The sequence below is a fragment of the Mauremys reevesii genome, linkage group 1 (assembly GCF_016161935.1).
Source record: "Mauremys reevesii isolate NIE-2019 linkage group 1, ASM1616193v1, whole genome shotgun sequence".
NCBI classification, from domain to species: domain Eukaryota; kingdom Metazoa; phylum Chordata; order Testudines; family Geoemydidae; genus Mauremys; species Mauremys reevesii.
Genome location: NC_052623.1, coordinates 232,836,913 through 232,856,310, shown reverse-complemented (window position 1 = coordinate 232,856,310; position 19,398 = coordinate 232,836,913). Strand labels below are relative to the sequence as shown.

The window sequence follows — 19,398 nt, the reverse complement described above, 5'->3', positions numbered from 1 at the left end:
TAACCAGCAAACTCCATCATATTTGAACACACTTTGCCATAATGCTACTTCATCTTTGCTCCCAGCCACATTAAACTCTGCCACAGGTGCTATAATCACCTTCCTAATACTTAAAAAAATCTTTCAGTGATGATTTGATGAGGGTGAGGGATAATACAGTATTTTCCACAGTTGTAATGATGGCATTTGCCAAACCTTAGATCATGCTGGTTTCTGAAAGCTCTCAGATGAAATATGGCAATGACAAGGCAAACCAAATGGATAATATGGCATGAACGATGCCAGACTGATCTCTAAGGAATGATACAGACCCAATCAAAACTGGGCTATCTTTTATACATACGGGGATTGACGGACAGGAGGGAATGTATTGTGATAACCTGGGGGACAATTCTCTAAGGTCTGATCTCCAACCCTGGGGCTCCGGGTCTCAAGAAACCCTTTATCTGAAGACTCCATGACGTTCCCACTGGAACAACTCAATGCTGCTATTAAGACCCCACCTAGTTGTTTCAAAATATTACAGGGTACAGTATGCCTCTTCCCCCCCGTCTGCTCCCAGCATGCTGTCTGAGCAGCACCCTTAGTCTCTACTAGCCCAAGGAGCCTGGAACTTGCTAGCCTTTCTAAATTAAAAACAAGAGTCTTTATTGGACAATTTTTTTTTTAAACAAGTGTTTTGAGCACATTAGGAGTTTGTCAAAATATCAATTACTCGACAGGCATTTCCATTCCTTCAAGAACTGATTCTATATACAGGACAGCTGAAGGTCTGTCCAACACAATGTCATGATATATTTGCACAAATATAATTTATAAGCTTCCTAGTCAATCAATTCTTGATGCACCCTTTGCATGAGCAGGATTGAAAAAAGAGCAACTCTTACTATCAGTAAAAACAATGTGAAGTCCTTGTGGTACCTTACAGACTAACGAATCTATTTGGGCATAAGCTTTCATTGGCTAGAACGCACTTCATCAGATGCAATTAGGAAGTTTTCCCCCAGAAGGGAAGAAGAGGTAAGCCATCAGTTCCGGCAGAATGTAACTCCTCTTTTACAAAAGAACAGGTTAAGTTTTAGCACTTATGACTGAGGTAACTTTGCAAATTTAAACCTGTGTGGTGTCATTTTCCTTAGTTAACAGACAGACCTATTACCCACAGCTTTGCCCCCAAGCAGCATCAAAGCCTCTAACAAGATTCTGATCAGTTTCACTGCTACTGTTAAAAATACTGTGGACAACAGTGAAGCTGACAGGAATCAGGTCAACCTCACTCCTCTGTGCCTTGGGGAAAGCTCCAAGCAGCAGCAACAGCAGGCATTGTTGATGTTCAGAAAAGAGGAAGCCCCAATCCCAAAAATAAACCAGAAGATGGAGGAGCCATACATTAGCAGTGACAGGTTCTGGGACAGGGATAGGGGTCTGCTCTCCCCTTTATGAATACCAGCATTCGCCCCCACGCTGGTAGTGGGACCAGGGTTTCACCACTGGAGAGGCCCCACATATTATATATCAACCTCTGGCTAGTAGGTGCCTAGTATACTTTTCCCAAGGCCTGATCATGAGGGTATAATTTGCTAATTAACTAGATTTTGCATTTAAATGTTACCGGTGTTAATCCAGCCAAGACTGATAAACAAATTATCAAAAATTCCTACCGTCATCTGGCTATTGGGTAACCTTTGTGATACATCAGTGGTCTCTGTGCAGCTTATCATGATTAAGTATCCAAATCAAAGATTAGCATCAAAATGTGGCATCCCTAAGTAATACTCTTAGAAGACCAAATGCTGCCAATTGACATAGCAAAATAAGAATGCATTACAGTTCCATTCCTGTGTCTAAAGGAGGGGCTTCAGTCTCCAACACTGTCAGCTTGGCACCTTTCACAGCACGAAATTCACGAACCAAGAAGTAAACATGTGCACAAAAAACTTCACCCTTACTCATGTAAAAACATAGTCTTACTTCGGACAATAGTCTGTGTGGGCAATGCGTGCCTTTGCCTCATTAAAGGGCTGCTCACACCTCCTGGAAATTGAACACATTCTCTTCAGAACCAATTCTGCTTGCATATCATGTACATTCTTTATTAAGAAAGACATATGCATAAAAATACGATCTTTGTTTCTTCCAAGTTCAGCTGCTCCTGCTGCTTATCCCTACCTGAAGTAACTGTGGTGGAAATTACTGTAATGTCACAGATAGAAGATTATGATTACAGGTGGGGGAAACAAACAACAGGAGCAGATGAACGCTAAAGAAAAAGATGTTGTTTTAATAAAAATATACTCGGCAAAAGATAAAGAGATGAGAGAAAAAAATGACAATCCAGAATGGTTTATAAACTGAATGTCTTTCAAACTTTCCTACAAAGCATCAGCGGGTCTGTGAAGACTTGCAAAGAATATATAACTAAGAGCTGATTGATTTGGAAAAATGACAGTCATGGTGCCAATATCCCACTGACTTGTATACTCCTGCTCAAATTGCAACTTAAGGGGAAAAAAACAGAAGAATGTCTGGTTTAAGGCAACAGTTACAGTGCTAGATGAGTTTTTATTAAGGAAATGTATGGGTATCAAATAATAAAGTGTACTGCTCAAAATACATTATTTCTCCTCCTTGCCTGAAATCCAGTTACTTAAAATGTAACTTTACAGCCACAAGTGGGGTATGAAACGTTATCTAGCCTATTTAAATAAGTATACTTACATTTCTCCAACAGGATGCAATATGGCAAACAGATGCATGGAAGGGTGATATGGGGGGGGGGGAAATCTTTCCTCTTCCAGAGCAGCGAGCAACTGGCTATCAAGCTCTTCCTCCAACCCAAATCTCCTTCCCCCAAGCTCCCATCAAAACAAATTAATGGTTGCAAGCCAATTTTTAAATCAGAATGTGATTGCTTTTTTCTGATATATCAAAGAATCACTTCCCTTGTTATCTATGGAAAAGGACAGTGATGTGATGGATATAAACACAGGTCTCTTCTCACCAAAAAAGATTTTAAACAAGAAGAAATGGTTACTGTAATCAAATGTACAGCATACAAAACCTTCAGTTATGTTTTTGTTCTCTCCAGTACAGGAAATTGAGGGGAGGGGGGAATTAAATGTGTTATATTATAGTGTGTTAAAAACACTGAATGCCATTTGGCAGTTCTTTATTTTGAATCCCTTATTTTTGAAAAATATATCGATATTCATTCAGTATATATTATCCAAGTCTATCAACATCCTTTACAATCAGCCCTCTAAAACACAAACTTCTCTCAAGTCCCAGAATGGACCCAATACAGATCAAAAGAGTGTTATTCTTTTTGCCAAAACAACGAGAAGTCCTGTGGCTAACAGATTTATTTGGGCATAAACTTTCATGGGTGAAAACCCCACTTCAGATGCATGGATTCTTCTTGCCAAGTGTGCACTTAATCTGGTACATATAAAATCCAATGAAACGCTAGATTATTACATACACTTTTTTCCAGTGAAGTGTACACAGGACTTCAATCCTCTCTAAACATGGATAGGCGCAGGGGGCGACCAAAACAACAACAACAACCCAACCCACCCAGCCACCACGATGTTTTAATGCTTTGCTCCTTGAAACGCTGCCCAGATTCTCCTCACCCCTCTGCTTCCCATCCTGGATTCCGTGCAACGAGGACTGCAAACCCTGAGCGGGTTTTTTTTTCCTTTTTTTTTTTTTTAAGTTTGCAAAAACAAAAAAATATGTATTTTTAAGATGACTCCTGAGCACGCAGGATAAACAAAAATAACTCCAGCCACCCCCACACAAACATCACGAAGCCCAGGGAATATTTCACCACCAGGTGACTGCCCCTGAAAGCGACTCTGGGGGGTGCACAAGAGCGTGCGATGCCCCCACCCGCCCCGGCCAGTGCGGGGCTTGCCCGCTGCGCTGCGGGAAGTTAGTTCGGGGGCAGAGGCTGGCTCCGTAGCACTGCAAGGAGCGCTGCTGCCGCCCCTTCTCTTGGGCCCCTCTCCCCCTCCCCGGCGGCCAGGCCTGGCCGCTCCCCCCACCCCCCGGCGCGGAACATGGCCACGGGCAGCGACCCCCGCAACTTTCCCCCTTCCCCGCTCACCTCGCACCAGGGCGCAGAAACTGCAGAGAAGTAGGCTCCGGAGCCCGGGCCCCATCTTCCGTCTCGGCTGGCTCGCTCACCGGCGGGGGGGCGGCGGCGGCGGCGCTGGCGGGGGAGAGCGGCAGCAGCAGCAGCTCCGCTGCCAGTTCATACTTCCAGGCGGGGGGGAGCAGCTGCAGGTCCGTCCCCCCCGCTGTCTGGCTCTAGCAGGCGCCTGGCCCCTTTGCACCAGCCGCGCAAACGCTCCCCTCCATGCCGCTGCCGCCGCCGCCGCCGCGCAAAGGCGGCTGCAATTCCCCCATCCAACTCCTCGGCCAGCCGCCGCCGCCTCCTGCTCCTGCTCCTGCTCCTCCTCCCGAGCACAGCGGCGCAGGGATACACGCCCCCCCCCTCCCTGCTCAGCACCGGCAGCCTCCGCCCCCTGCCCTCCCCCGGACGGCTCCCTGCGCCCCGCTGCAGCGCCCTCCTGCGGTGCCCGCGCTCGCACGGAGCCCGCCGCGCCTCCCCGACAAAGGCGGGCGGGGCGAGCCCGAGCCAGGCAGCGCGGCGGCCGGGGCAGGCAGGGAGGGGGGCAGCGCTTCGCCCAGGCACCGTCCCCAGCGAGGGGGAGGGACACCCCAGCAGCCACTATCGCATTCCAATGGGACTATTTTCCTTTCCCTCCTCCCTCTTTTTTGGGGGAAGGGGGGGTGCGATGCGGTTGTCGATACACCACTGGACCTGGGAGTGCCGGACCTACTTTCAGCCACAGAGCAAGAGCAGCAGCACAAAGGAAACTCACAGCTGCTGCTCCTGCTTCAGGTGAAGGCAGCCCTGGCTCAGGCAGGCTATGTGCTTGCAGCCAAGGAGAAGCTGAGGGAGACAAGCAGAAGGGCCAATGCCTCTTTCCTTTCTAATTCCCTTTGTCTAACTATTGCAGCAGTACGTTAACCACACACTGTGAATGAATCAGTACTAATGGCCCTTGAACCAGCTGGATATGCAGGGATCTCCAATATAAAGTTCTGAGACCAAGCCTGCACTCCTTATACAGCAAAACTTCCACAGACTTCAGTGAGAGTTTTGCCTAAAGACTGCAGCGTCCTTTAAAAAAATCCTTACAATCCCACATAAGCCAACCCCCAAAATAAAATCTCTGCCAGTCAGTCACGCAAGAGGGTGGAATAATATTGATATTTAAATATTTATCAGTCTCTTATATGCTTTTCCTGATCTGGCCTCCTGATTGAATTAGAAACCCCCTAGGGGAACGGCTGAGTCATGTTATATTAAAGTATCAGTATCACTAGAAAAAGTTGAGCAGCACTGTAAAATGAAGCTACAGTGTGGGGTTACTATGGCCTGCAGAGGAATTTTTTTTAATCTTTCCCAGTGCAAAAATACGATTTATTCTTTTTAACAGAACTTTGCTGTTTAATTGCTGCAATGATGCATGTCTCATTTCCCAAAAGTCACTGGGTTTTGGTTTTTTGTCCCCTTCACCGAATCAATGCCATGAACGGTTTTGAACAAAAATTAAAAAAAACACAAACATAAAACACATAATAAACATTTCACATTTAAATGTAACAATAAACACTTCCCAAATGATAGCCACTTAAGCACTCCCCTTTCTGTGTCAACTACTATAAACAGATTTTTAAATATTTAGTAATTCATTCTTAGAAGCTTTTTTAAAAGTTTATTTCCCTACATATTTTGCTCTTTCCTACTTGGAAACACTGAATGAAAGTTTTCTTGCATTTACATAGCTTCTTTCATCCACTTTACAAACTTCACTTAATGATTTGTACTAAGAGACATACATACCACTTTGCCCACCAAGGAATGCAGCAGCTGTTTAATAGCACACAGACACAATACACAACAGCTTAGGGCAGAAGTTGAGAGAAATACCATATTAAATTTAAAGGGTCGTATTATTCTCAGATCAACTACAAACACAAGAAAAATAACCCTTCTAATTTCATAGTTTACTTTGTTCTTTCCTGGTGATCATTTATAGTAGGATGTCAGCACCGGAGACAGACTAGGGTATAGGCCTTACAGACCCTTGCCTAGGGCCCCAGTTTCTTGAGTCTTGCGATTACATCAGAATCTCCACTTTCATTTAAAAAAAAAACAAAAAGAAAAAAAAAGAAAAGAAAAATGCATTGTAAGTTTCTTGTCCATATGGTTGCAAAGAAAAGCTTAAACGTTTAAACAAGAGTGAAACCAAAGCAATAATATCTCCCTGCATCTGCAACACTAGCTCAGAGACGTGAACTGCCTCATTCATCCCAATGGTGAGGGAACTTCAAGACCCACTGCTCTGGGGGACACCACCAACATCACCCCCAGTGGTAGACTTTGTGTTGCCCAGCCACCAAGTTGGTTTCCCCAGCTGCCAGTGTAAATATTGGGAGGTCCCCTGCCTACCTGGGGCTTGGAGAGGAGGCCTCTATTACTACTGCTGGGGAGATAAGGAAGACTAATGTTGCTCTCCCTGACTCTCAGCTAAGAGACATGGCCTTTCCTGCTTCTGCCACTCCATGTGGGGGATGGGCCCACAGGCCATGATGTATCTAGGCACTGAATTCCCTTAATCCAGCCCCAGTCAGCACAGTTAACTGAGGCAAGAGCCTGCAGGGGAAACATAACATTATTTAAGCTGTTCCAGAAAAATGACTATAATTTTACAATATAAAGTAAATTGTAAAATCAATGTTGTATAACAGTGATTAGCCTTTTAAAACAAGTATCTAGAATCTGTGATGAATTCCCTATCATAATCACATAAAGTAGAGCTGAGAAAACCCTCAACCTGAGAGCTATCAAGCCCGATCCCCTAAAGCATGCAACACATTTCCCTACATTATTCCCTCTAGTGTCTTATCTAATCTTTTGCTGGTGAAACTCCAGGGTCTTGACTACCTCTCTTGGGAGTCTGAGCTCCTGATTGCTCTCACTCTTAAAGACATCTTCCCTGAGGTCCAGGCTAGTTTTATTTGTAGCATTAGAACATTACAGCATTCCATCCCTTCACAGTGTCATTGTAATGCAAGTCTTCTCCTTTCCTGATATTATTTCCTTGGAGATACTTAATTAATGTTATTGGCTTCCCCTACCTCAGCTTAGCCCTCTTTTCCCGTAAGTATCAAGTCAGATCCTTCAATCTCCTTTCATCACTGCTATCATATCTAGTCCTATCCTGAACCTACTCTCCACCCTCTGCATTTTTTTTCTTATACTGCAGAGGCCAGAACTGTGTGCAACATTCTAGGTGCAATTTTATGAGGACAATATAAGAAAGGCAAGGTGAGTGAGGTAAAATCTTTTATTGGACTAACTTCTGTTGGTGAAAGCGACTTGCTCCCAATCTTATAGATTCATAGATTCATAGACTTTAAGGTCAGAAGGGACCATTATGATCATCTAGTCTGACCTCCTGCACAATGCAGGCCACAGAATCCCACCCATCCACTTCTATAACAAACCCCTAGCCTATGTCTGAGTTATCGAAGTCCCCAAATTGCGGTTTGAAGACCTCAAGCTGCAGAGAATCCTCCAGAAAGTGACCCGTGCCCCATGCTGCAGAGGAAGGCGAAAAACCTCCAGGGTCTCTGCTAATCTGCCCTGGAGGAAAATTCCTTCCCGACCCCAAATATGGCGATCAGTTAAACCCTGAGCATGTGAGCAAGACTCACCAGCCAGCACCCAGGAAAGAATTCTCTCTAGTAACTCAGATCCCAACCCATCTAACATCCCATCACAATCTTCTTCAGGAAGAGCTCAGTGAAGCTCAAAAACTTGTCCCTTCGACCAATGGAAACTGGCTCAGAAAAAGTTATTGGTTCACCTAGCATGTCTTTCTCATATCCCGGGACCAACACAGCTACTACACAATGTAAAGACAATAAAAAAAAAACAAAAAACCAAGGCACGTTCTCTGCTTTACTTGCAATTTATATGCACAGAAATTAGTTTTTAAGATGGACCACAAAAGGAAGTAGGTGAGACAAATGGCCTCGCCTACACCTGCGGGTCTTTCATACTGTTTGTAGTATGTCACTTGATTTAAGCTGAGTCAGAATAAAATAAAGGGGAGTGGGAAGAGGGTACATTTTGAATTTTAATAGGGATTCCTCATGTTAATTAATATTTAATCTCTGCCTCAAAGTAGAATTTCTGGGTCACAGATTCAAAAACTGTCCAAGACCCCAGTCCTGCAATGAGATCTGTGTAGGCTAGCAGGCTCTTACACCAACACAAGGTCCTGATGAAATCAGTGGGATCCTTGTTAGACTGGGGCCCAAGTCAGTAGTGATCTAAAGCAACTAATGGATTATGACTGCTCAGCAAACGAGTTTGTGTCTACCACATCACAGAAACCACCATCAGAATTGATTTATTTGCTGATTGTCTCAATGAGTCCAAGAATTCAATGGGCACGGTGGGTGAAATCCTGCCTCATTGAAGTCTATGGCAAAACTCCCATCCCCTTCAGTGGGTCCAGGATTTTGCCCCAAGACTCTAGCTCACCCCTAGAAGTAGGACCACAAAGCAAGGTTGAGGCACAATAGTTTGGGGGGATAGAGCATTATGTAGGGACGGCTTATGCTGCTATTGCCTGTGTTGTAGCTAATACTGTTCAGTGCATTAACAGAAGACCCTGGGTTTCAGCGCTGTCAGTCTGTAACTTTTCACAAGCCCTAAACTCACTGTTTAAAAAGAAACAGACTTAATTCTTATCCTCCCTAACTCTGAGCCCAACCCCAGTTCAAGTATAAGTGCATTTACCATCATTTCATGACAAATCTTTGGGAAGAGGTTTGCCATGAGGCTCTCTTCTGAAATGAAACGGCTCTTTAAAGTGGAGCTACATCAACAACCAGGTAGAAAGGGGTTAGATTATCTTGTCCATAATTAGGGTCAACATTAACAGGAGACATTTTGTCCCTCACCAACTCTCCCGTGCCATGGGGAGGTGCCTTCAACTTTTCAGCAGGAAATAGGAAGCTCACAAATAGGTTGCTTTGGATTGAGAGAGAGAACATTTTGGTTTTCTTTGTTTCTAAGGCACCACCTCCACCCGTGATCCCCAGAGGTCCTCTCAGAGCAATCCTCCTCATCTCATCTCTTCTTCAAATAAACCTTGAGATGGGAAAAACTAGAAGCATCTCCCTGCCCTGGCCCCGCCTCTTCCCCACCTTCTGCCCTGAGCACACTCCTTCCCCCTCCCTCCCGGAACTTGCTACAGCTGTTTGGCGGCGACAAGTGCTGGGAGGTAGGTGGAGGAGCTGGGGCGCAGTGCGCTCAGGGGAGGAGGAGGATGAGGAGGTGGGGTGGTATGGGGAACTTGGCTGACAGTGGGTGCACCTATTTTTTCCGTGCGTGCTCCAGCCCTGGAGCACCCATGAAGTCGGCACCTATGCTTCCCTATTACCAGAAGAGGTGGTGGGTTGCTCAGCCTCTATTTGCATCTCCAGATAACCAGACCACGAGTGCCCTCCCACAGTCAAGCACTGCAACCAAAGCAATAGCTTGGGCTGTGCCTGAGCCCATCACAGCCCTATATATATATATATATATATATATATATATATATATATATATATATATATATATATATATATATATATATATATATATATATATATATATATATATATATATAAAAGCCACTTCAATAGAAATTCTATGGGGATACCCTGAGAATAGGTATGGAAGCCTTCAAGAACCTGCCCATCACCTTACTTGCAGCGGGACACGGGAGGGAAGGAGGAGCATATTTGTAATGGTGGCCAGGGTGGATCTGAGACCATGTGATTTCCCCAGCCCCCTGCTCCCTTCCTCTCCTCCTCTAACTCTCAGAGCATGCTTCTGTTGTAGTGCTTTCAGCTTCCCATATGCAGGATTCTGATTCCAGATTTACACTACTCATTGGACCACCGGGCAGGCCCAATATTTATTAATGTTTAACATGCCTAAATTTCAAAGCCAAATTATGAAAATGTCATTTGGGAAAGTTACAGTTTTAGTATGTTTAAGTACTTTAATGCTGCATTGATGAGTTAAAACATCCATTTCAAAGGGATCACATTTTACACTGACATGCACTGAAGCATTGTTTTGTTTTAATTTGCTAAAAAATTTCAAACCCAGTCAGCATATGGACCCCATTAAGTATAATGTGCATGCATTTTAAAGCAACAACAATTCTGAAATACTTCCTTTTCAGAACACTTTTATGGAGTTCAATATTTTGCAATACATATCCTCAGTATTTACCAATTAAGCGTTGCATTGAATCCTTTGAAGCTTAAGAATTAGCTATTGGTAAAACATTGTACATGTTGTTCACACTATTTTAGTTACAGGGATTGGTGGCTGAAGTTTATGGCTATGGTTAAGAAAGGGAGGTCACCATTTCAGGGAGTAGTTAACAAACGCACAACAACTTTCATATGGCGGCTTTTATTTCTGATGGGCCTTAAAAACTACGAAATACAAGCTGTACACAGGGACGTCTCATTGAACCCTAGAAACACAGCCACTTCTGGGATGAAATGCAATAGTTAAAAGTGCACAGCAACACTCTCTTGTTTTATCCAGTTCAAACTGCAGAGGGAATGTAGCTAATCAGAATCTAATCACTCAAACTGGAATTCAGCCAGGACACCAGGGCTAACACCTTACCTCTCAAGAAAATTATTATGAGATTTTCAGTAGCAGTTTCTCATCAGAGGCTTGGGCTTTTTACATCCCTTCGACACCTGTAGGGTAGTGTAAACGGGGGAATGGTCCCGCTATTGTGTGGAACTTTCCTGGCTTCTGCGCTACCCCGGTGAAGTGGACTAGCAAAAGGATCTGAGTCCTCGCTCCCTCTTCCTTTACCAGAGGTCTGCCTGACCTTGAGGGCTCCCCTTCCACTCTCCTGTCTGGCAGAGTCCTCGTAACCCCAACAAGGCTGGGCCCAGGATTCCTGGGGGGCTCAACCCCCAACCCTGCTGTGGTCACATAGGACAGGGGCAGGGTGTCCCCACTCCGGGGTACCCTCTCTGCACTGGGCACCTCCTTGACCCACTGATCATTTCATACAATTTAAAGCAAATACAAGTTGTTCAATTTAACAATTAATTAAAAAAAATAAGGAAAAATGGGAAAGGTTAAAGAAAAACATCACCCTGCTCTGTGGCAGGGAACATTCCAAACAGTGTCTCTGGACATCAGGGCACTTTGCAGTCTGTTCCTTGTAGGTCCCAGGTCTCCTTCTCAGGTCCTGGCTGTGCTGCAGGGATGCTGCAGGTTGGACACTTGCAATAGTGGTGGCCACACACCTCCAGGCTTTGGGTGGTGGGACCCTTCTTCCCAGCCTCAGCCCCACATTGGGTTATGATCCCCCTCCCAGTCTGGCCTGCAAGGACCCTTGGCTAGGGGTGTCTTTCTGCGCTGGGCCCTTTTCCCAAGGTTCCCCCTTCGCTGACCCCAGTTGCTCACCACACCTGGTTCTGTGGTTGCAGCTCTGCTCCCAGCACAGGATCTGCTCTCCTTAGCTCAGCCCCACTCTGTCTGATCCAGGCAATTCCAACTCACCGGGAGGACGGGACCCACCCTGGCCTCCTGACTCCCTGATTAGCCTGCCCACTCTGTCAATCAGGCTGACCTGGAGCATTGGCCTCTCCCCATTGTTCCTGGGGACTGTCAGTTTCAGGGTCCTGATTTCCCATCGACCCTTCCCCTTTTAGTGCTGGGAGCTAGCCAACCAAAACACCCCCACTGAATGTTAGTAAGGGGGCAACAGTCCCCTTACAGAAGCATTACAGTACCCCCTAAAAACAAGCTGAGACTTTGGTTCAGTACAGATTCACCTCATTGTACTGGAGGAAAGTGTGCCCCCTACTGGCTCTCCAACACCATTATCTGCAGTGCCTCACATCTCACACAGTCCATCTCTGCTTAGATTGTGAGGCAGGATCACAATAAAGAGAAGATATTGGAGCCATTCGTATTTAAAGAGAAGCCAAGATCTTCCTCAACTTAGTGCTTTGTATGCAGTGATAAAAATAAAAGAAAGAACTACGGTGCATTCTCGATGAACCCCTGTTAGCATTAACAGGTATTTTTGTAAGCTAAGTTTATAGACTTGGCAATGCCCAGATGCCACCACTACTGAACACCATAGGTTTTTATTTTATTTATTTTGGTGTGTCCCAGGTCCTGTAAGGGCAGCTTATAGGAAACATATGTCCCCAGTTTATCTTAGGCATATAAAATGCTAGTGTGTACATTGTGGCTATATGCTACCTCATATTTGTTCCATTAAGGCAAATTCCTTAAAACTTTTTTTCCTGTTTATACTGAAGAGCACATACTCAAAATGCCGATAATAAAGATAAAGTTCAAAATTACTGTTGCCCACATCTTAACCAAGTGTAACTAATGAAAACCCCTGTTTAACTGATATAATTTTGGACCTTTATGAGGCTGAGTGAAATGGAAACTGAGCCTGTATTTTCCCCTCTCAACTGGCAGCAGTGTTAAGTGCAGGGCGTACCATAACAACCTACATCTCTTCCACGCCATAAGGGAAAGCCAACATGTAGGCAGAGGACAGCAAAAAGTTAGAGACACAAATTCAGCCTTGGTATAAACTGGCACTTTGACTTCAAAGGCAGTTACAACTGCTTACAACAGGAATTAAGCTAGGCCCTTAAGTTTGCACTGATTGTGTATATAATGATTTCCACCATTTTACAGCCTGTAACTCATTCTTTGTAAGATGAGAGGGCGGGAGACGCAATTATATATGGTTGAAGACTCATTTGCTGTTTTTCCATGTCCATTAGTTTCTTTGAATAATTTTCTTGGGCACTGATGAAGATTGTTCAAGTACAGCTGGGGATAAAACAAAGACAAATAACATAGGAGACACTAAAAGAGACCACCAAAAGGTATTAATTATAAGAGTCACCCGTGCTGTAAAGGTAGTAATATAGAATTAGTGCATTCAGTTTTGGAATAAATAGATTCTGTTTAAATTCTGAATTTTTTTAAGGAAAAATAAGTTATTACAGCAAGAACATTCATTCTGTCTCTCTCCTCCAACACATAAATAGTACTTGGTCACATGAGTCCTCCTTGTAATTCAAAAGACTGAGTTATGCCTGAATAGCCTTGACTTGTAAAGTTCCTTCCAATGCCTTTTCCAGTGTCAGGACTTTGCAGTTGATGCAACTTGTACTATTTTTTCCTTACTACAATTGTGAAAAATCTAATACCTTTAGAATGAGCTGAAAAGAGCTTACACAGAACAAAATCCCCGTTTAATCTTGGCATATTAAGAGTTCTTTTCTTTGAACAATACATTTAAAATGCTATTTTTCCCCCAAACATTTTTTTAAGCAAAGCTCCAAAAGTTAAAAAAAAAAAGGTAGAGATTTAGAGCCACATATTCATGTGTGGTTTATGAATCTTGGCACTTTAAATTGCCAGAATTGTTAATGAACCTATGGGCTTCCTATGGTACATTGTGGCAATAAACCATTACCTTGTTTACCAAAATGTGTCAAGTTCCATGGGATTATGTTAAAAAACAATGGAAGGCCCAGGCCCAGACCTCTTTAATGGAGAAAAGGAAGTATGAGTGAAATGTCACACAAAATCTATTTTATTCGTCACTGCCCTAGCCTACCCCTCACATATACATATATCATATACTCCCAATTTGCTTTTGTTAAAAAAAAATTAAGGCGTGTACTTGCTCCCTTTTTCTATATCTGATCTTCCTGATCAGCCTGGTGTAGTTACAGACCCAGTCACTGCCATGAGTCTGTTTCAGTACAATATTTACATACCTACTATGCAGCTGATAAGTCTCTTTCTTGAACAATTGCATTATAGATACTTAAATGAGCACAAAACATATGAGGTCTGAGTCTACATAGTTGGTGGACCACGGCCAATAATTGACTGATTTCATTGAAGTCAATGGAACTTTAATTTCAGTGGGCCCAGAGTTTGGCTGCAAATACACTGGGACATTAAAATTACGAGCGCAATTATTGAGAGGCAAAACACCCTTGGCTCCAATTGCCTTCAGTGGGAGTGGAAGGTGCTCAGCATCTTACAGCCTTCCCTCCGGTTCCCTACATGTGAATTATCCATTAACTAGTTTCATTAAATATAACTTATATAAGCCATCTCAGAAGACCTATGTTTTAGAGCCCCGTGATCCAAGTCCTTCTTCTCCTTTTGGTACAATATTCAAAACAAGATAAAACCATAAAAAGAATACCAAACACAAATTAAGGGCATATTCACAAGATTATGCAATAACTATTTAGGGACTTTTTTCTGCCAATGAGATGCAGTTGTCAATTTTCCATGAATAAAACAAACAAACAAACAAAAGGTGTGTGATCAAAGTATCATGCTGTATGTTTACGCTGGGCTGACTATCCTCTCATTTTCAACAATGTAAATGGGAGTCTGGTGCAGGAAAAAAGGAGTGAATGTGCCCCCTAATCAGTGTTTAAATTGATGGCAATATGGAGTTCCATACAAAGAACAAGGAGGGAAATTTACAGCTGAGCTGAATTTGAGACAAGAAATTCAGGTTCAGACAAGATTTGGCCATTATAACTATATTTCACAGCCAATTATTTTTGACCTTTTCCAAAACAAACAGTCCTCAATAAGGACGACATATAGCATGTGACAAATCTGAACATTTTCCAAAACAGTGATTGAGTTATTGGAGTATGAAAAAATAAAACGCATCTGTACTATTTATTTCATGCCTTGAAACAAAACAAGCAAAACACTGACATAGCTGGCTAATCAGAAACAGTTGGGAAGATTGTTTTTGGAGTCTTCCAAAAATTTCACTGCTGGATTGAGAAATCATGTCCTCCTTAAGGCAATCGTTTTGAAAAGTTATGACACACAGTGGAGGGACTTGGCTTAGGGCCATGAATTATCTGCATGTGGGACTCCAACTGACATAAACGGAAGATGCATACACAAAGACAGAGCAGCACATGGCCATTTCAATAAAAGGGCCATCTTATCCTTAACTACTCGTAATGCAAGAAGAGAATTTAGCGTCAATAGGAGCTGGATGTAGATGGAAACAACAGGTCCATTAGAAAGAGCAACGAGGAAAACTCACTCAAAACACACACCAAATGTCTTCCCAAATGCAGGAATGCCCTAAATAAAGCTTCTTCTAACACCTCTCTAACCCCAGAACAGATAGAACCTTGTGAGAGTGTGAAAGTAGTTAGTTAGAAGGCATTAAAAAACACTGCAAAATGCATGATCTACAAGTTTGGACAGTGTCCATCAAAGAATTCGCTCAACACAGAGTAGCTGGAGTAGGCCCAGAAAAAAGCTGTTCCTTTTCCCTGTTACTCTTCAACATTCTACTAGATCCTCCACCATAAAGATCAGGTGCCACTGTGAAGTAGCAGATATCAAAATTACATACCGGAATGAGTTGTAGTTGATAGAGGCAGACTGCATCTTTGGTTGCTCACTAACATTAAGGATACCACTCCCAATCTGCTAAAAATCAGTCAGTCATTAATTACTGTAGAGGCAAAGTAAAACTGGGAATGACTCTAAAGTCACGCAGCTAATAACAAACGTCTTTCCTGTGCCAATCTCAACAGATCTTTCAGCCAGGTTAAACAAAGTACCTCAGCATCTGAATCACCCCAGCCTTATTAAAAAGTACCTATCCTTAAAAGGGAGGACTTGTCTCTCTATGCATGAGCAAATGGATTACAGAATCTAGCCCCCAATCTCTTGAATTTGTGCTGAACAGCAAAAATTTTATTTTCTTGCTCATTTCATGTTAAGGAAATACTGAGTGCACAAGATTAAGCAATAACTATTTAGGAACTTTTTTCTGCCAATCAGATGCAGTTGTCAATTTTCTATGAATAAAATGAAAGAAAAAAAAAAGGTGAGTGGTCAAAGTATCCTGCTGTTATGTTCACACTGTGCCTGACTCATTTACACCAATGTAAATATGGAATAATGCGACTGAAATCAATGGTATCACAAAAGGTTAAAGGAGGGAGAAGCAGAACAAGTGGTTTTAACTTGCTAGTTTAAAATCTTTTTTCTCACTGAACCAATATACTATTTTACAGAGGATAACACAGTACATTATAGATGTACTGAAGCTGGAAAAGAATATTTAATCCAGATAATAAATGAAGAACACAGTAGTGGGCATTGTGATGGATGGCTACACCTGAATTTATGGTCTGCATATTAATATCCTTATGAATTACATATGATAGAAAACTTCCTCTCTCAAGCGTGAGCTAGAGATTTTCTATAGACAATGACTTCCTGAAGGCCAAAAAGGAGGCATCTAGAAAGAACAACTTCAGGCATGCTCCAAGAATGTAGACAGAAGACAATATAGTGGGAGATCAACACTACAAGGGGAATGCAACACAGATGAACTTGCATATAGAGGAACATGCCTTTCAAGGTAGGTGCAGACCTTCGGGGAGACGAGAAGTGCCGGTTTTCCCAGAGCAACTGGCTACAAACTGGGAGATGAGAAAAACTATTCTTATGCGAGGAAGAATAACCAGAAAGTATCCACGAACCTGGCAGTGTCAGGGTCACAGAAGTGGCTTGAAGGGCCTGTATTCCATGCTCTAAGAGATACCACCAGTGTCAGGAACGCTGATGTGTTAATACCATCAATAATTTTTCTAGTTGCGGGGGGGAAATCCTTCATATCATTGACATCTGGTGTTTGCACCAAACTCAAAATTACAGATTAGAGAAAAAGGAAGTGAACTGAGAGTTTTCTAATTGCCTTTCCATGTCATTCTACACTCTTTTTTAGTTAGTGATTGGAAGTTTCTTATTACACAGCAATATTGCTAAAGTACCAAGGTTTCATTCTTGGCACAAGGTCATATTGAAATTATAAGCATCTGATTTGCTAGCCTATGAAAACATACAATATTGAACTCCCAATAGTTTGACGTGTGGTTTCCCTGCCCCCAAACAGAGTTCTAGGGTGTCATTTTCTTTTTATGATTGTTTGCATTAGTTATGACACAACTAGTGAGTTTTCTATTTGCCTTTTTATATGGCACCCTACAACATCTATGTGTGCCAGTCTATATAACTTGATGGGGGTTTTTTACACGTCTTTTTTATGTTCTGCATTATAAAAAATAATAATAATATGAAACACTCCTAGAGACTAGGGTAATTACTACATTTCTCATGTGATTCAAGCCAATCAATTTTTGACTTTGTGCTGCAACATAACCTGAGATGTGCTAAAGAGTCCCAGAAGGACACAAAATATCATGTCATATTGGCTGATAACTCTTCATATGGCTCTGGTATTGTTTTCCTATATTAAAATTAATGTATTGTAGACAAACCCAACTTACTTTCTCACCGACTTCTACTGCTACCTGATCTGTTCATTGCTTGACCTGTCTGTTGAAGTGTGTTACAGGTTGACAATTTCATAACAAGAAGGGAGGGGGGGGCACAGAACATGTCATATTTTATGAGCATGCAGTGCAAAAAGAAAGTAGTTCATAAAAACCTATGATGAAAAAGCACAAGATAAATATAATGGATTTTTTTTTAACAGCTGCTCTGTCTCACACATTTACTCTTTTTGATGTCCAGGAAAATAAATTAAGTTTAAGTATGAAAAATGCATATTACTAAGAGGAATAAGTTATTTATGCAATTAAAATGTGGCTAAAGGAAATCCTCTCTCACTCTTGAAGTATTAACATTTTTCAGTTTATTAAACTATTTAATAAACTGATGTTGCCCTCTAGTGTTCAAGTGTAGCTTCAAAATACTTTAGAAATAGAAGAATGATCCATACAAGTTATGCAATGGCTTCTCTTTTGTACCTGGAACAAAATGAATCTGATAGACTGCAAGCAGTTTTTAGAAACTAAGAATTTTTAAAATAACTTGTTCCACTTCTTGTAGAAGCTCAAATCTCAACTCTGTTTCCTTACTATATTGGTCACTGCCAACATGCAGCTTATTTCCATGCATGTACTGTTAAAATGTCAAATGACTGTTTACTATCTTATTTAGATGCAATGTTTTAAGATTGTATTTTTAGTTACATTAACCTACCACTTGGGCCAGAGCCAGCCTTGGACAATACATACTGTGTCTGCCAACTATCAGCTTCCTCCAAAGAGAAGGCTACCCCAATTAACACCCCTTCCCCACCTGCCTCCAACAACCTCCTTACTACAATAAAGACTCACACTGGGAACTTCATGGCTTTAGATCAGTGGCTCTCAAACTGTTTTTACTGGTGACCCCTTTCACACAGCAAGCCTCTGAGTGCAACCCCCCCGCCTTATACATTAAAAACATTTATATTTAACACCATTATAAACACTGGAGGCAAAGTGGGGTTTGGGGTGGAGGTTGACAGCTCGCGACCCCCCATGTAATAACCTCACGACCCCCTGAGGGGTCCCAACTTCCAGTATGAGAACCCCTGCTTTAGACAGCCGCTCCAGCAAGTGAGCTAAAAGGGAGCCTCCTTCTGGCCCAGACAGTAAAAGCTAAGCTCTTTCCACAGCATGTGCATGAGTAAATTGTCTGTCACGAAGAGATATGCAAATAGGGCTTATTATTAAACACATATGACGTATTAACAAGGTCTGCTGACACAGACCATATTCAAGACGTCAAACAAATACTCACTGTCCTTTTAAAAGGAACATAGTCAACTTCAAATCTAGTCATCCATCTTAAGAAGAAAGTTAGAAGTAGTTTCAGGCACTACTGCTGCTCCCATGTCTCTCTGACTGTATTTATCACTTCACAAACACATTTTCCAAAAATGTTTTTCACCCATATTCCTTGCTAAGAGCCTCATATAAATAGTGGAAAAAAATAAACTGATTGCAGATATAGTGTTGTCAACTACGCAAAGTGAGCTGATAAAATGGAAATGCTGTTCTCTCTATAATGTTTTTCATTTATCATAATCTAAGGCAGTGGTTTTCAAACTTCAGGCAGCAACAAATGCAAGGCATTGGGTCACTCTGTTCAGCATCCAGGGACCCTGGCAGCCGGCCAGTAAAAACTAGTAGTCCCTACCTGTTCGGATACCGTGCTGCGCCCTGGAAGCGGCCAGCAGCAGGTCCGGCTTCTAGGTAAGGAGGCCCCGGGGCGCTGCACGCTGCCCCCACTCCGAGCACTGGCTCTGCACTCCCATTGGCCGGGAACCAGCCAATAGGAGCTGGGGGGTGTGTGCCTGCCGGCGA

At 42.7% G+C, this 19,398-nt stretch overlaps 2 protein-coding genes across 3 annotated transcripts in view; both read right to left on the bottom strand.

Moving 5' to 3' along the window:
• Window positions 1–4,455, bottom strand: part of LRP6 (LDL receptor related protein 6) — a 197,169-nt gene extending 192,714 nt beyond the window's left edge. For both annotated transcript variants that reach the window (XM_039545877.1, XM_039545884.1), the window contains exon 1: window positions 4,112–4,455. In XM_039545877.1, the coding sequence (XP_039401811.1) occupies window positions 4,112–4,166 (55 nt within the window). In that variant the 5' untranslated portion in view covers window positions 4,167–4,455. The remainder of the gene's footprint in view (window positions 1–4,111) is intronic.
• An 8,427-nt stretch (window positions 4,456–12,882) lies between these two features.
• Window positions 12,883–19,398, bottom strand: part of MANSC1 (MANSC domain containing 1) — a 32,654-nt gene continuing 26,138 nt past the window's right edge. The window contains exon 5 of the mRNA XM_039497129.1: window positions 12,883–12,988. The gene's annotated coding sequence lies outside the window, so the exon portion shown is untranslated. The remainder of the gene's footprint in view (window positions 12,989–19,398) is intronic.